The 16214-nt window shown below is 37.8% G+C and overlaps 1 protein-coding gene across 1 annotated transcript in view; it reads left to right on the top strand.

Moving 5' to 3' along the window:
• Positions 1-16214, top strand: part of LOC144632692 (eukaryotic translation initiation factor 3 subunit D-like) — a 64127-nt gene that overhangs the window by 154 nt on the left and 47759 nt on the right. The window contains exons 2-3 of the mRNA XM_078491397.1: positions 1775-1820; positions 15932-16071. Of these exons, the coding sequence (XP_078347523.1) occupies positions 1775-1820; positions 15932-16071 (186 nt within the window). The remainder of the gene's footprint in view (positions 1-1774; positions 1821-15931; positions 16072-16214) is intronic.

Genomic DNA, 16214 nt, shown 5'->3' with positions numbered 1-16214 from the left:
CCTCCAGTAATTAGAGTGGCAAAAAAAATCGGGAAAAACAACTCGAAGTAAGCTTATGCCACGTTGGTTTTCGAATTTCGTCGGATGCATGCATAACTCATTTCCCACATTGAATCGCGACTTTCTGTAACTTTTCAATTCACATGGATTTTTCTAATGTAAAATAAGAGCCGTTTGTTAAAATTGACAAATTTATATCTTTCCATTTTTCGTTCGGTAACCAGAAGTCCAAGGACGGTACCATAAACCATCGTTTCGCCAACGAGCGTCAAAACGAGCGGCCAGTTGTGATCGCTCTTAACAATTATCCTGCGTTGCCTGTCTTGCGCGGCCGGGCCGGGGCTAAACCTGACGACGATATTCTCCAATATTGGCAGGTTAAGATTTTACGTGATGAGAACGCATGTCTTTTGGATTACCTCTTTTGTAGGATGATGCAAAAGCTAATTTTGTATTCTTGGTTTTCATGTTACGTCATAAAATTCTGAAATCTAAATTCACTAGGCCTGCTAAATTTTCGTTGTCATTAGGCGAAAGATAAACTAAAAATATATATTTTTGCAAATTTCCAGATCGATAGTGTCATTCGTTTTTAAAACAGAGCATTTTAAATATTTGACTTTCCGTCGTATGTGACATCAAGCTGAGTGCCGTGACAAAGCTGTTTTGTTTGAAAAAAGGCCTTTCCTTTCCATTTTGTGCAGAATAAACATTTCAGATATAATAAGTGGTGTTTATGTGAAAGTGTACTAGCCCTTGAGCCAAGGATGGCCGCTGTTGTAAACAGAATTGAGTTCCAGATGGTTTCTCTGACATTACGACGGCCATTACTGTGTCCCTCGGCAGGACACAGTTATGGCGGCTCCATACTTAGCTTTATAAATTTGCGTGGAAAGGTTCGGAAAATAACTCGTGAACGGTACACCGCACAGACCCGAAACTTGAAGAAAGTGTTTATCTATTTATCATCTAAAATATTTGAAAGTCATAGCTTCTGTGGTTGAATGGTTTCGAATTTATTTTTTGATTGCGTGACAGTGAAAACCAGCAATACTAAATCCCAGTCAAGCATCAGTATATTTTAAAGGTAACACACCGATGGGTGGTATGTTGTCATCTAGCAAGTGGACAGGATCTTTTAGTCTGTTGAGCGCAATCGACCAATGGGTAGAAGTAAATGTTATGTGACGAGGAATCAAAATCGACGCGTAGAACACAAAGCAAAACACTCCTGAGCAGTTCAAAAGGACTAATACAAAGCATAAACAAAACAGACAAATTATATTTGTTGAGTTCAACTAGATTAAGAAAACAGAAATCTTGAGGTCCATCAAAATCTAATTGATTGTTGATCACCACAGTAAATCGAGTGCATTGCTTGTGACCTTATTGGTTCCCGAAGTATGATGGTACAGTGTATACAGAAGCTGTTCAGGGATGTAGCTAAGAAAATGCTAAGCTGGCTAAACAACAAGCCCAGCTGGCTTTTCTGGACTTGGCAGCTCTAAAAGTTCAAGTTTCATATGAAATTTCAGCCAGATTTACATGTAAGTTCTCTTTCAGCTGGTAAAATTAGCCGGCAGCCTGTCCTTATCTTCAACCTTAGTTGTCGCTGGTATCCATGATACAGCATCCTCAAATAAGTATTATGTATACAAATATATCTCAAAATAAAAAATTGATCCACTTGATATTTTGTCACATTCAGACTAGCATGTATTGCTGAAAAGCTTCATTTGTATATTTATTATTAATAATTATTCCAAATTTCTAGGTGTCTGATTGGACTGGTGGCACATATCAAGATCGTAGATATATGAGTAAGTACATGTGACCTTCATGTAGCTGCCACTTTAGTTCTTCCTCCTCATACAGTGAGAATAATTAGGTATCTTTTCCACATGCTTGTATGTGCACACTGAGTCTGTGAATGGTCTTAAAATAATATGGTTTGCATTGTAGCCAATAGTTACACCAGTGTTCTCACCTTAGGGAGTCCCAGGGCCCCCTCCACAGAAAAATAGGGGCCCTATAAGAACATTAGGGGGACAAAGCTACTCGCGGTTCATGACTGACGTGTGAAAATCCTTCGTGATTTCTCTGCCTTCCAGTCATCAAAGCATGTTTAAATGTGAATTAACTCTTGCAATGGTGGTCCTTCAGCTGAAATTACCATCAGTGTGTCCAGCCTCTCTGCTAGAAGTCTATTTCTTTGACCTCTGACAATTTTTAAGGTTATTTTGAAGGCTTAAACCCCTTTCATTATCATAGTCTGCATTATGAATCAAAATTGGCAATGTCAATGCCACAGCAGCAAGTTTAATAAGAAGATTAAAAAATGGATCCTTGTAAAACTGGTAAGTTATGCTCAAGAGTTCCCATGCTGTCATGCTCTGCTGTGCCATGTATACAATGTATGTCAATGAAAATCATGTGGTTCGAATAACCTTAGCCTGCACTCCAAATGGTCTGTGACAAGGTGTTTACGATTTGATAACGATACTTGCGCCAAACTTTGCTATGTACGTTTGACTAACGAAGGTAAAGGCAATAAAATTAAAGGCTTTTAATATTTTCATTACGACACCACCGCGCTTTAAATGTGTCTTTTTAAAATGGGCAATACCGCTGGAAATTGTAGTCTGAAGGCTCCATTTATTCCTTTGGGTATAAGTTTCGGTAGCTGCCGAAACTGTGTCGCACAACTTCGGTTTTATTCGTTTCTAAAAAGGTGAGATATTTTGGAAGAAGCCGCCCAAGTGTCTTCAAAAGACTGGAACAATAGCGCAATTAACCTACCTTGAGCGAATGGAGTTGTGAACATATCCTTTTGTTGTTGAGTTGTGATTGAACTTCCGATAACCGCTACAGACATTTTGCAGATTTAAGTCTTTCGCGACGCTTTTATATTTATTAAAAAATAAAGAGCTTGTTGAGAGCTTTACAAAGAGATTTTGAATGAGCTATTTTGATCGTTGTCTACAGGCGATTTTAGTTTTGTTTTCGCCGAGCGCGTAGCGGCGGGCTCGATTTACAGAGTTAATTATGCGTATCCAAATTTTGACACATGTTGATAGCTCCCAAATCCCTTTTTATAGATTTAAACTCTTCCTTCTGTTGCTGGTATTTAGTTCGAAGCGTTTTTAGTGCAAATAAAAGAGATTTTAATCGAGGACAATTCTCTATAGTCTATCTAATCTGAGTGATCGCTTTGTTTTTTAAAGTTTAGCATTTTCGTCTATCCCGTGCCGTCTATGAAGTATGTATCCCGCAAAGTGAAAAAACAAACAATTGATTTGATTTTGATTCCGTACAAAAATGCGGGTGTAACATTGATTTATAGTTTTGTGAACACAGAAAACTCTTTAAGCGTATAATTTTTCCTAGCCTTCGGTGAGAATGTGTAATGTGAAACCGTTCTACACACGCGCCAAGTTTTAATATTTTTCGCCGGCAATTGTTAAGCTTTCTAAAATAATCTTCGCTTAACTAAATTGTGTCACACCAAACTTTTGACTTACATTAAACAATTATTTAGTACTTGAAACGAAACGCATTTGTTCAGTCTCGATTCGACCGAGTCGATTTATATTAACGTGGTGTCTTGCATAATGTCACTCGTCTAAATGTCACTATAGTCACGCCAAAACCACGGCCGATCGACTAAGTATCCCAAACAACAAAGGCAAGTGTACAGTGATTAAAGGGTCCTGTTTTATTTGTAGGTGGTATTCCTTTTTACACAATTCCTTGCTTTGTTTGCATCGAAAATATTTTCATTCAGTAAAAAGAAAATATACTTTAGTACGCGAGCTTGCTTTGTTTATCTTTGCGTGCGTCCACTCGCTTTAAAACTTTTGCAGTTTTTAAGTAAATGAATTGCACTTCCACGCATTGAAAGTGATAGAAAATAAAATCAGTCAATCAGATTCCCAGGAGATATTTTTTAGTCTGTTAACAAAAGAAATACTTCTCACCTACATCAAAGATGTTGTGCTCTTCACGATCTTTGGAAGCTTGCCGGCTTGTCGGTAAATACATCGGAATGAATAGGCAATGAGTTTAAACAATAGCTTGAATATATGAATGCTTAATAACCTCAAAATTTGAGGTACACATTTAAAGCGCTGTGAAGTTGTCATGTTGATAAATGTTTTTATTCATTTTAACAAGCAAAAGCTGGGGTGTTCGACTGACCATTAAAACTACTCAACTATCATTCAAAAATCCGTTTGACACGTATCTTCTTGGCTTGTAGTGCGCAATCTCAATTTTTTTGCGGAAATCCCGCAAGGCCGCGGCCTGGTGAGAACACTGGTTATACTGACATCAGGAATTCAGTTTCCATAAAGATTGTTGATTTATTACTGGTTTAGTTTAGAAAAATATATAATGAATATATAAACTCTTTCTTTCTTGAATAGAATGTATTTCATAGAGCACTCAACTCATTTGATTGAGGAGCATTAACATTAACTTTACTAAAGTTTAGGCTTCAAGAGTATACATCATTTTATTGCAACAGTTCTGTTCGTATGGACCAAAATTGTAAGGATCACACTCATCAGGCAACTTCAATGACTGGCTGTTAAATTGAGAAGCTGGCAGTCAAATGTAAAAATTTGAATGGCTGCTATAGCAGATGTGTTACTTCGTTATTTGAAAGTAATCAAATAGTTGCCAGGTCACAGATGCATTATTTACACGGGGTGGTATCTTAATTAATATGTTACTCTAAAGTTCTGAAGTACGTACAGTTGAATCCCAATAACTCGAACCTTCAAGGGAAATCAAAGAATGTTCGAGATATCAGGAGTTTGAGTTATCGAGGAAAAAATTAGTAAGAAAACAACCTAGAGAGAATTATCGGGAAAGGTTTGAGTTAGCGGGATTCAACTGTATTGGTTTCTGTGGGGGCATGAACTCACTGATTCGTTTTGTCTGTTAAGGCTACACATCTCTTTTTTACAAATGATGATGAATTTTTTATACAGACAAAGATTACTACATTTTTGTTAATGTTACTATAGGGTTTACATCTCTTAATGACTTTCCATTTTATTTGAAACGGTTTCTTGGCGTCTTGCAAATTCCAAACATGTTTCGACAGTTCTGTTTCATTTCTTCTCTTTGAGTGTCAAAAGGAAGTCTGATAGTTTCTGTAACGTTCCTTAAACTTTGTTGCCAGTCGACGTAAGTTTCAGTTGTTGTCTCAGTGGCTACTGTGGCTTGATATATGACATTAGTCTAAAGGCATTTACCGTAAAGTTTCGTGTATAAGCCGCACCTTTTTCCTCTAAATTCAAGTCAAAAATCGGGGGTGCGGCTTATCTACGGAAACATCTCTGGTTGGAGTTCTCAAAGGCCTAATTACAGTGGAACCCCGATATAACGATCTTCGATATAAGAATTCCCCATATAACGATGAATATGTATGTCCCGGCAATAGTAGTATGGGACGTACCCCGATATAACGATTCCTCGATATAACGATATAATTTACTGCCCCCTTGGCATATCGTTATATCGGGGTTCCACTGTAATATTCATAAAAAACTTCTCAAGACGTCATTGAATGAACATATAACAACCTGAAAACTCTGTTGTTGTTCACTACCTTTTAGTTCCTCTGCAAAGCTGTTTGCAGTGAAGTCTGCCAGTCATTCGAATCGTGTCTTTCCGCCGCGTGCGAGAAGGCACCAAGATAAACGCAAATACTCACAAGGCAAATGGCCGACCGCTTCGGTTTTTTATTGACCTTCACAGCAAATACATCTGCTGAATTAACAAACTCTTATTCTGCATGAAGTTTTTATCCTGTTGCGGGTAGCAGTTTCCAAGAATCTTGAAATAAAAACGTGGTTTCTTCCGAAGAAAATGCCGCCATGTTTGTTTTTAATGCCCAGACTCCTCTCTACAATTCAGAGCTTGGCTACTAAGCATTCGTCATTCGCAAACGATTCGAACGAATTACAAGTGTTTCAGGAGTGCTTAGAAGTGATAATCTCGAAAAAATGATATCAAGAGAGCATCCAAATTTAAGATATTGTGAACTCAAACTAAAAAGAAGGTATGACAAGTGAAATTTAGCTTTCTTAAAACTTAATTTATATTAAACATTGCAACAACCACCGTGTCAGTGTTTCGAAACCGTGCTTGTTTGCCCTTGTTTGTTTACCAATAGAACTTCACTTGAACTTCAAACTTTATTGTCTGTACATTTTTTTTTCCAAAATTTGAGCTTCCAAATCGGGGGTGCGGCTTATCTACGGGTGCGGCTTATACACGGAACTTTACGGTAAGTGCTTGCTGGTAAGGGGCAATGGATTCATCAATTACTTTTTTTTTCGACTTTTTCTGCTTCTGCTTGTTTACAAGCAAAAAAGTAGGAGAATAGCGTTTAGTGGACTCAAATCTGAACCGGAAGGGATCGCATTCTTGTTAACTCTCAAGGGAATACTTTCCGCTGTGGGTGATCAAGTGTCACTCTATAGTTGTGCTTCAGCACTTCCGTTCTTGTAGAAAAAACGTGACTTGTCAAATTTACAAACATTATATAAGAATCAAAAACGTGAGTAGCCCAAATCTTACGTCACATAACCAATTAAGAATGTAAGCGGTTCAGCGCTCGAAGGCAGTGAAGTTTAACACGATTAAGAACGCAATTTTTACTAGTACAAGTCTTTAGGCGCTAATATTAATTTAACCTAAAACGATTAACAACGCAAATTTGTACTCGTACAAGTCTTTCACACACTAAAACGTTGCTAATAGTTAACCAAAGGGAACTCATTTCGTGACAATTGATTATTTCTGCTGAGTTGCACAATTGTGCTTCAGCACTTCCGTTCTTGTAGAAAAAACGTGACTTGTCAAATTTATAAACATTATATAAGAATCAAAAACGTGAGTAGCCCAAATCTTACGTCACATAACCAATTAAGAATGTAAGCGGTTCAGCGCTCGAAGGCAGTGAAGTTTAAAACGATTAAGAACGCAATTTTTACTAGTACAAGTCTTTAGGCGCTAATATTAATTTAACCTAAAACGATTAACAACGCAAATTTGTACTCGTACAAGTCTTTCACACACTAAAAGGGATCTCATTTCGTGACAATTGATTATTTCTGCTGAGTTGCACAATTTAGAATTGCAACATCATCTAGCGAAGCGCACTATTACTAAAAATAGATTTCGCCACATGATACCCCCCCCCCCCCCCCGCGTGAGTCGGACAACAATTTTAGTTTGAGCAAAGGCTTTGTATGGAGGGGACGCATTCTTGACAAGAAAAAAGGGGCGAGAAAGGCACAATGTGAGGCCGAGATTCTCAAAAGGCTCGAAAAATGATAGATTCCAAACATTTTTGCTTTAGTAAGTGAAAACAGATTGAAGGTATCCAAAAAATGGCGCAAAATTGAATTTATTAGTCGAAGATCCGGCAATAACACCTTGATTCCCACTGCAAAATTATTCAGGCTGCCGAGAAATTTAAGCGGCGGATAGCGAATTACTATCGAATTCAAATGTGTCTCAAAATTGGATATGATATTTTGGTGGAGTTTTTTCTGCCTCGACTAACTCGACCGGCCAATTCAAAGCCTATATAAAGGCACATAGGAATACTAGTGTACTGAGAGAATTATAAGGATCTATTACCACCACTCGAGTTCTGCTCCAATCCTGTCCGCTACAGTCTTTACTTCACTGCTCTGCCCTACTATACTCTTCTCTACTTTATACTGCTGTAGTCTACACCACTCTACTCTACTTCACCTCTATTCGACTCGACTCGACTTGACTCGACTCGACTCCACTCGACTCAACTACTACTCTTCTCTACTCTACTCCACCTCTACTATACTCGACTCGACTCGACTCTGCTCTATACTACTGTACTCTACACCACTCTACTCTACTCTGCCTCGACTCGACTCAACTACTACTCTTCTCTACTCTACTCCACCTCTACTATACTCGACTCGACTCAACTCGACTCCACTCCACTCGACGTTATACTACTGTGCTCTACACCACTCTACTCTACTCCACCACTATACTCGACTCGACTCTACCCCACTCAACTATAGGCTACTCTTCTCGACTCTACTCTACTCAATACTACGGTACTCTACAAACTCTACTCTACTCCACCTCGACTCGACCCGACTCGACTCGTAAAGTTAAGAATGAAAACCGGCACAGGGCCGTAGAAGTGTACAGTTAAGATATAAAATGTAGGGCCGTAGAAGTGTACAGTTTAGAATGAAAACGCAGAGCCGTAAAAGCATAAAGTTTAGAATGAAAACGTAGACTTGTAGAAGTGCACAGTTTAAAATAAAAACATAGAGCCGTAGAAGCGTACAATTAAGAATTAAAACGTAGAGCCGTAGAAGTGTACAGTTTAAAATAAAAACGTAGAGCCGTAGAGGCGTACAATTAAGAATTAAAACGTAGAGCCGTAGAAGTGTACAGTTTAAAATAAAAACATAGAGCCGTAGAAGCGTACAGTTAAGAATTAAAACGTAGAGCCGTAGAAGTGTACAGTTTAAAATAAAAACGTAGAGCCGTAGAAGCGTACAATTAAGAATTAAAACGTAGAGCCGTAGAAGTGTACAGTTTAAAATAAAAACATAGAGCCGTAGAAGCGTACAATTAAGAATTAAAACGTAGAGCCGTAGAAGTGTACAGTTTAAAATGAAAACATAGAGCCGTAGAAGCGTACAATTAAGAATTAAAACGTAGAGCCGTAGAAGTGTACAGTTTAAAATGAAAACGTTGGGCCGTAGAAGTGTACAATTAAGAATTAAAACGTAGAGCCGTAGAAGCGTACAATTAAGAATTAAAACGTAGAGCCGTAGAAGTGTACAATTAAGAATTAAAACGTAGAGCCGTAGAAGCTTACAATTAAGAATTAAAACGTAGAGCCGTAGAAGTGTACAATTAAGAATTAAAACGTAGAGCCGTAGAAGTCAGTACAGTTTCAAATGAAAACGTTGAGCCGTAAAAGCGTAAAGTTTGAAATGAAAACGTAGGACCTTAGACGTGTACAGTTTAAAATGAAAACGTAAGAGCCGTAAAAGCGTAAACTTTTAAATGACAACGTAGAGCCGTAAAAGCGTAAAGTTTAAAATGAAAACGTAGAGCCGTAAAAGCATAAAGTTTAAAATGAAAACGTAGAGTCGTAAAAGCGTAAAGTTTACAATGAAAACGTAGGACCTTAGAAGTGTAAAAGCGTAAAAGCGTAAAGTTTAAAATGAAAACGTAGGACCTTAGACGTGTACAGTTTAAAATGAAAACATAGGGCCGTAGAAGTGTACAGTTTAAATTGAAAATGTAGAGCCAAAAAAGCGTAGAGTTTAAAATGAAAACGTAGAGCCGTAAAAGCGTAAAGTTTAAAATGAAAACAAAGGGCCGTAGAAGTGTACAGTTTAAAATGAAAACGGAGAGCCGTAAAAGCGTAAAGTTTAAAATGAAAACGTAGAGCCGTAAAAGCATAAAGTTTAAAATGAAAACGTAGAGTCGTAAAAGCGTAAAGTTTACAATGAAAACGTAGGACCTTAGAAGTGTAAAAGCGTAAAAGCGTAAAGTTTAAAATGAAAACGTAGGACCTTAGACGTGTACAGTTTAAAATGAAAACATAGGGCCGTAGAAGTGTACAGTTTAAATTGAAAATGTAGAGCCAAAAAAGCGTAGAGTTTAAAATGAAAACGTAGAGCCGTAAAAGCGTAAAGTTTAAAATGAAAACAAAGGGCCGTAGAAGTGTACAGTTTAAAATGAAAACGGAGAGCCGTAAAAGCGTAAAGTTTAAAATGAAAACGTAGGGCCCTAGAAAGTTTACAGTTTAAAATAAAAATTTAGAGCCGTAAAAGCATAAAGTTTAAAATGAAAACGAAGAGCGGTAAAAGCGTAAAGTTTAAAATGAAAACGTAGAGCCGTAAAAGCGTAAAGTTTTAAATGAAAACGTAGAGCCGTAAAAGCCTAAAGTTTTAAATGAAAACGTAGAGCCGTAAAAGCGTAAAGTTTTAAATGAAAACGTAGTGCCGTAAAAGCCTTAAGTTTAAAATGAAAACGTAGAGCCGTAAAAGCGCGAAGTTTAAAATGAAAACGTAGGACCTTAGACGTGTACAGTTTAAAATGAAAACGTAGGGCCGTAGAAGTGTACAGTTTAAAATGAAAATGTAGAGCCGTAAAAGCGTAAAGTTTAAAATGAAAACGTAGAGCCGTAAAAGCGTAAAGTTAAAAATGAAAACAAAGAGCCGTAAAAGCCTAAAGTTCAGAATGAAAACGTAGAGCCGTAAAAGCGTAAAGTTCAGAATGAAAACGTAGAGCCGAAAAAGTGAAGTGTTTAAAATGATAACGTAGAGCCGTAAAAGCGTAAAGTTTAAAATGAAAACGTAGAGCCGTAAAAGCGTAAAGTTTAAAATGAAAACGTAGAGCCGTAAAAGCGTAAAGTTTAAAATGAAAACGTAGAGCCGTAAAAGCGTAAAGTTTAAAATGAAAACGTAGAGCCGTAGAAGCGCAGTGTTTAAAATGAAAATGTAAGGCCGTAAAAGCCTAAAGTTTAGAATGAAAACGTAGAGCCGTAAAAGCGTAAAGTTTAGAATGAAAACGTAGGGCCGTAGAAGCGTAAGGTTTAAAATGAAAAAGGAAGAGCCGTAGAAGCGTAGTGTTTAAAATGAAAATGTAAGGCCGTAAAAGCCTAAAGTTTAGAATGAAAACGTAGGGCCGTAAAAGCGTAAAGTTTAGAATGAAAACATAGAGCCGTAGAAGCGTAGTGTTTAAAATGAAAACGTAAGAGCCGTAAAAGCGTAAAGTTTAAAATGAAAACGTAGAGCCGTAGAAGCGTTAAGTTTAAAATGAAAACGAAGAGCCGTAAAAGCGTAAAGTTTAGAATGAAAACGTAGAGCCGTAAAAGCGTAAAGTTTAAAATGAAAACGTAGAGCCGTAGAATCGTAAAGTTTAGAATGATCACGTAGGGCCTTAGAAGGTACAGTTGAGAATTGAAACGTAGGGCCGTAAAAGCGTAAAATTTAGGATGAAAATTTAGAGCCGTAAAAGCATAAAGTTTAAAATTAAAACGTAAAGCCGTAGAAGTGTAAAGATTAGAATTAAAACGTAGACCCGTAGAAGTGTAAAGTTTAGAATGAAAACTTTGGGCCGTGAGAAGTGTACAGTTTAGAATTAAAACGTAGAGCCGTAGAAGTGTACAGTTTAGTGGAGTGGATTGGAGTGGCGTGGAGTCGAGTCGAGATGATTCAAGTCGAGTCCAGTAGAGTAGAGTCGAGTAGCCTACAGTAGAGTAATCTTGCATCAAATATAGAAGAGTAGAGTAGAGTCGAGTAGAGTCGAGTCGAGTCGAGGTGATTCAAGTCGAGTCCAGTAGCCTACAGTAGAGTAATTTCGAATCAAATATAGAAGAGTAGAGTCGAGTCGAGTAGAGCAGCGTACAGAAGAGTAGACTCGAATAAAGTATATTATTGTAGAGTAGAGTAGAAAAGGGTAGCAGTATAGTAGAGTCGAGTAGAGTATAGTACAGTACCGTAGAGTCGAGTAGAGATGAGAACAGTCACATAAGCTTATATAAACGTACAGTAGCATGGAGACGACTGAATAAAGAAGTGTTGAGAGTAGAGACCAGTCCAGTCGAGAATCGTACAGTAGACTGAGACGACTAGCCAGAATATAGTTAGTAGAGTAGAGTACAAAAGAGTGTAGTCTAGTAGAGACGAGTTCTGTCAAGTAGCGTACGTAGATGCGGGAGTAGAGTACATGATAGTAAAGCAGATTCACGTGGTGTCCAGCAGAGTAGGGTACAACAGTTGGGTATTCAATTATTGCGTTGAGTTGAAAAGAGTTGTGATGGTGTAGTAGAGTTTAGTCGAGTTAAGAAAAGTTGTTTTTATGTGGTAAATTTGACTTGAGATGATAAGAGTAGAAAGTTTACTCGAGATGATAAGAGAAACTAAAGCTGTGATGTAAGTAGTTGCATAGAGTTGAGAAAACCTTTTATCATGTGGTAGGGTTCAATCGAGAGGATGTGAAGAGTTGTGATGGTCTAATAGACTTAATTGTGGTTGAGTCAAAATAATTGAATCAAGTATAGTTAGTTGAGTACTTACAGATCAACCGGAATGTTACTAAAAGAGGACTAATAACTTACAGAATAACTTTAATGTAAAGGCAGTCGAGCTAGTCGAGATACAGAAAAAACTCCACCAAAATTTCCTATCCAATTTCGTGCCAGGTATAATCGAATTATATAATTGCGAAGGATTGCTCCATTTAGGCACCGGAAAGATCGTCGGTTGCAAGAAATTCAGAATTCTTCCCGAATTTGACGGCACTGATCGCCGGTCATCCGATCTGTTTCGACACATGATTATAAGGGCGAATTTATTATGCTATTCAAACGCCTTTCTAATGGAATTGACGGCGGGTTTGATTTTAATAAAGCTGTTATTTATCCCCATTACTATTACAGACTGCAGCTACAGCTGCCGAGCTCGATCAGTGTATATTAAATAGTATTTGCCGCGACAACTGTGTAACGAAATTGACCTCTTAAAATATTTGGGTCAGGCAAGGGGACCGATCGGACGAGCGTTTCTTTGTGTAATTTTGTGGTGGCATAAATCTGAGGTTTATAGCTCTGTTGTGTTGGAAAATGTGCCACTAAGAACAGTGTAAACGTTTAGCATTTCTCATAAAAATAAATGTTTTCTTTCAGCAAATCCCGGCAGCAAATCGGGCCATTATAATCCATTCAATAACGGAGAGTAAAACATTTTACACATTTATTGAATAATCGCTCTGTTTGACAAACCTTTTGTTTCAAACCACGGTTTGAGCTTTCTACGTTGCACAGGTAAGGCTTTCTCTCGAAATCCGAGCCAATCTGGCCATGGTTTTGTGAAACAATCGCTAAATATGCCTCCAAAGTGCCCGCCAACCATACATTGCTCTTACAGAGAGCGGTTTGTTTGTTTGAATTTTGACTCACACCGGGGGTCAAATTCTGTGACGTCATTAGTGCGCTTCGCTAATTGCAACATCATTAAATGTGTTAAGTGATATTTATAAGTGTTTTTGTAGCCTGTTGTGAAATTACTTCCGGTGTAAGCAGTAAACGTTAAACGTTTCTTCTGTTCAGAAGTAAATGCATCGATCGCCATTAGAAAAATAACAGCAACTGTTTTGCTGGAAATGTAGTCGTTAGAAATGGCATGTGTAGCTGTAAGGTAAAGAATAACGCGAGGAGAAGCGGCTTTTGGTAATATCCAAACGAAAATTTACTTCTCAATGTGGAGTTAAGATTGCCTGACGAGACAAAAGGTAACTCTGTCGTGCGTAACCTAACCTGCGATCAGGCGTTATTTTTCTGCATTAGGCCGAGTAGAAATCTTTCTAACTCGAAAGGAAACAACTATTTCGATTAAACATGTTAAAGGCAAACGTCAAAGTTTACCTTTTTTAACCAAGCCAAAGTATATGAGTCGCAAAGCACCCAGTCGTCGCGACTGACAAATACAGCATTTACTCCGCGAAAATAAAAAATGCTTGAACTGAAAGACGTTTGAATTCTTCCATGATATGTTCGAACAACAATGCCCAGGATAAACCTTCTACTCATACTAACCTCATGCAAAAAAAGTCGATATCTCGAAGAGATCTTTGATTCTTCCTTGATTTTTAGTGGCCAAAAATCCCTCAATTTCCCCACAAATTTGTCCTGGAGACTGGGGTGAGAAATTTTGTTTGTGATGTCAGTTGGTTTGATCAAACAGTCGCCATAGTTGATTTTCAGTCAATCTTGTTGGACCTGCAGCTTTAGGTTTGTGTGATTTGTCCTCGTTTTAAACTTGTTTGGTTTAAATTGAGGAATTCATGTCTAGCGATTCAGAAACTGACGATTCTTTGTCTGTTGCGAAAAACTTAGATGGAAGTGAAGATTTCGCGCAAGGATTGGTGGGTTATAGAAAGCAAAAATTGGCAGCAATGGGCGGCTTACGGACTTTTCACCGAGGGAGGAAGTGATAACGAAGATAAAAGAGACCTCGATGGTTTAACTCCAGTGGTTTTAAAGGGATGGTACTAAGGAACTGTGCTTGTTAATTCTTGGTATGTCAAGTAAATTGAGCAAGCGCTGGTTTCTTCACGAAGTCAGAAAGATATTTTGTTTCAAGTAACTCTGCCACTGCTTTTGATTATAATTCTGGTGCAGATGCGGACACTGCCACAATTTAGATGGCCCATTCGAGTAGCGCTGCTGCCGGAAAGTCACTTGTTCATCCAGAAAAATGGTTTTCAATGGTTCAATTGAGAACATTAATTGTACTACCTAACACGATTACTGGTACTATTGAGCAATAACGAACCGAGCAGTTATCGTTAACTCAGGGAAACTTTCGCGCCATAGCGAAGTGCCTGAAAATGAGTACTTAAGAGATAATTTAAATTCGACAAAATCCCCTGTAGACCTTTCATTCAAATCAGGATGATCTGTTATAATGGTTGCCTAAACCTTCATTCTTTTTTTATTCACTTCATGTTTCCTCTGTGGTCTACATGCTAAAAGGTTCAGGGACTACATATACAGGGTTGGACTACTGAACTTACAAAACTTACCCTTATTTCTCAGCAAAAAAATTCCTTAGTACTTGTTACAAAGTTGCTGTCAATGCGCCTCAAATTTTCAGAAACCTTTTCCTTAGACTGTAGTTTATGGGGTGCATGAGCCAGAGCAGATTTTGTTGGTTTTTTTGCTTACAAACCAAAAGAAAACACAACTTACAATGCTTACAAAACCCAAAAAAACTACTTACAAAGCTTACGAATAGAAAACAAAAAAAACTACTCACTAATACAATGCTAAAAAGAAAAGAAAAAACTTCTGTTACAAAAGTTGTACTAAGTACGCTATAACTTTACTTACAATACTATTATATAATTCTTTTATTTAATTACATTACAATACAACGCATGCCAGAACCAGAGCAGTTAGGTAGGCAATATTCTATACAAATAGGTTTTCCAATAAAAATTTCAAAATGACAGAAAGAATTGCTAATCGTTTTAAATTCATCTACTTTAGGTTCCTAGTAATAGTTGTAATAGTTGGTCGTTTTGTCTGCTTAAAACATGAAGATGTAGATTCTCTTCTCTTATTTCTTTGACATCTTTACTGAGCTTTTTCTGAAGACTGTTAGAGTGAGTATTGCTCTTGAATTTCTCTCGCTGTATCATGTCAAGCATACAGTTCTCAAATTCATTAAGTTCTTTCACATGTGGTGGTGACCGTTTTGATTTAAACCCGTAAGTTTCTTTGGTTGTTATATCATCTGAGTTTTTGTTGAGAAAAAAGAGAGCTTTCCAGCGCATATGATGAATTAAGAATTGCCTGTGACTTCAAAATAACTAAATAAACTAACTCAATGTAAAGGGAAGTCACAGAACTCAACCCGCGGTCTGGCCAGCACCTCACGCACGCCGAAACCTTTCACCCGGGCAGTGGCAGCCATGGACAGCTGTTTCGGCCTTGTAAGGCCTTATCAGCATGGCAGAGCCGTAGGACAACGTGACACACCCGAAGGCCGTTTTACATGTCCTTTACTGCCGAGGCGGGTGCTTGGCACCCCTTTTAAGTGCCAGCTCCATACAAGCCATATGGTAGCTGGGGTTGGGGACATCACGTCCTCGGCAATGCGTTTGGGTTGAGGATTACTCAGAGTGATCTCTATAATTATATAAATTATGTAGATGTTTGTAAGTCTTAATCAGGAGCTTGGTTAATAGTTTTGTAGACCTGTAGATGTTCAAAATGCAGAAAATAACTGTTTATTTTTATAATAATGTAAAACCGAGTCTTTCATCATTTTGCATTCTTGGTTAGTGCAGACACATTCATATATATTTTACTTTGTTCTTTTAGATAAGTACCAGTCTCAGTTTGGAACAGGAAATCAAATGTTCTCGTACTACCATGAGGAGGATGAATCATCATTTCAGTTAGTGGATACTTCACGCCCTCAACGCCCTCTCTATCAAAGGAACAGGAACAGATTTGGGCAGGTTGGTCAAGCAGTATTAACATCTAGCCCATGTGGGAACAGCAAAAGCATGTACTGGAGTAAAATTTAAGCATGCAATCCAGTGATGATCTCAGAACTGTCCCAGTTTGTGTTTGAATGCAAAGGCATAACCATGACATCAGT

Source organism: Oculina patagonica, chromosome 12 (assembly GCF_052425735.1).
Source record: "Oculina patagonica isolate OP01 chromosome 12, crgOcupat, whole genome shotgun sequence".
In the NCBI taxonomy this organism is placed as follows: domain Eukaryota; kingdom Metazoa; phylum Cnidaria; class Anthozoa; order Scleractinia; family Oculinidae; genus Oculina; species Oculina patagonica.
This window is presented reverse-complemented; position numbering and strand designations above follow the sequence as displayed.